This window comes from Lactuca serriola, chromosome 3 (genome assembly GCF_051521515.1).
Source record: "Lactuca serriola cultivar US96UC23 chromosome 3, Lser_US96UC23_V15, whole genome shotgun sequence".
Lineage (NCBI taxonomy): Eukaryota > Viridiplantae > Streptophyta > Magnoliopsida > Asterales > Asteraceae > Lactuca > Lactuca serriola.
In genome coordinates this window covers 90868943-90870877 of record NC_136410.1, presented here as the reverse complement: position 1 = coordinate 90870877, position 1935 = coordinate 90868943, and the positions used below count along the sequence as shown (strand labels likewise).

At 44.9% G+C, this 1935-nt stretch overlaps 1 protein-coding gene across 1 annotated transcript; it reads right to left on the bottom strand.

The window, feature by feature from the left end:
• Window positions 1–295: 295 nt before the first annotated feature.
• LOC145095516 (uncharacterized) lies at window positions 296–1186 on the bottom strand. The gene has a single exon (XM_079033377.1). It carries the CDS (start codon window positions 1184–1186, stop codon window positions 296–298), a length of 891 nt encoding a protein of 296 aa, XP_078889503.1.
• Window positions 1187–1935: the final 749 nt, after the last annotated feature.

Here is a 1935-nt window from a genome sequence, read left to right as displayed (position 1 = left end):
AAACCAAACCCTTCGAGATGGTAGGAACATGAAGAACATCTCGAAGAGTCACCCATTCACCACGCGTGAACTTCAACCGAACATCACCCTTTCCTAGAACTTTAGCTCTTAGGCCGTCAGCACAGACGACAACCGTCCCTTGTGGCATGGGGGTGGTAGGTGCTAAAGCTTTCTCGATGCCCACAAACATGCACAGTGGCTCCAGTGTCCACGAACCAACCTCGAGCACAGATTGCTCGAGTAAGAGAGGAGATCATGAAAATCTCTCCAAGGTTCACACTGGCCACCATATCAGTCACCTTCTCGACTGCGTGTGCAACCGGTACTGATTTGCGATCTTTGCATAGTGCCCAATCTCTCCGCAGACGTGGCAAGGACCGACTCTTCTTGGCTTTGAGTTAGGATTCTGATGACCCGGTTTCTTGAAGCTTTGTTTCTTGGGTCCAAAGTTCTTCTTGTTCTGACCCCCAGATTTGCCTTTGTGGCTAGAACTCCCAGCTGACACTTGATGCACACTTTGTCCAACTTTACCTTTCTTGTCCCTGATGCGAGTTTCCTCCTCAATGCGGAGGTGTTTCATCAGATTATCCAAGGAGTAGTCCTCAGACTTGTGCATCATTCTCTTAGAGAAATCTTTCCACGAGGGTGGCAGTTTTGCGATGATCGCACCAACCTGAAAGAGTTCTGGAAGAGAGATGGTGAGTGCGTTCAACTTGTTGACCATGACTTGGAGTTCATGCACTTGCTCCATAATCGATTTGTCATCAACCATTTGAAACTCAAGGTACTTGGACACATGGTACTTGTTAGTACCTTCCTCATGTTCCTTGTACTTAAGTTCCAATGCATTCCATAGCTCTTTTGGATCTTTGACAGGCGAGTGAAGATCATAGAGCCGATCAGATAGGGAATTCTTGATGTGACCCACACACAATTCCTCAAATTCTCTATGCAGAATCCTTTGCTTTTCGAGTTCTGCAATGACCGCTGGGTCCACAGATTCCCCTTCCTTGGGAATTGGATTATCTGGAATTGGTGGCAGTTTTGGGTCCAACACAAAGGAGAGCTTCAAGACATGAAGCATGAACTTGACCTTTTCGGCCCAACGAGTGTAGTTTTGACCATCAAATTGGTCAAGTTTGGCAAACTCTTGGTTCATGAAGTGGAGGCTAGCAGTAGTGTCCATTAGTCTGTTGATTTATCACAATAAAAACCTTTAAGAGTGTTGTATATCAAATCAAAAGACACGCAAGGAAACCGACAAATAATATTGTGAATTATATGTCGATTAGTTGCGAATATAAAATTCAATTATTATTATTAAATTTACCAAGTTTCGTCCGAAACCAGATCTATCCTTCTCGATTAGATCTGATTATAAGAAAGGTAGAAGAAGAATGTCCTGTTATTGGACGAATTAAACACAAGACAGAAAAGTAAAACCGACCTGTTGATTGCTAACTTGATCTTGAAGCAACTGCACGGATCAGATTCCTGTCCTTAAAGGTTTTTACTTCGCTTGTATTGGCTGTAAGCAACAAAGTAAAACCCCAGGATTTAATGCAGCTAGATCGATATTCCAACAGCACTGGAAATCGACAAACACAAAGCGACTACTCGGAAACTAGAAGAAAAAACCGCAGTGAGAGGGAGAGAGCTTTCAGATTTCGTGTGTGTTCTGAATGGCTCCTAGGGGGCTATATTTATAGGTATCGAAACCCTAGAAGGCATAAACCGGGCCCCAGAAACCCTACTCACCAAAAATAGAATCTCCCAGCGACCGATGCGTCGTGCAAAGTGCGCCTAAATCGCGCCATTTCGCACACTCGCGGCGTCGGCTAGTGCTAGGCTAGGCTAGGCGCGTGCGTGGGCTTGGCCCATTCCTTTGATCCACTAAAGCCTTTGAAGGCTTACCAAGGGAATAGGCTTATAAAC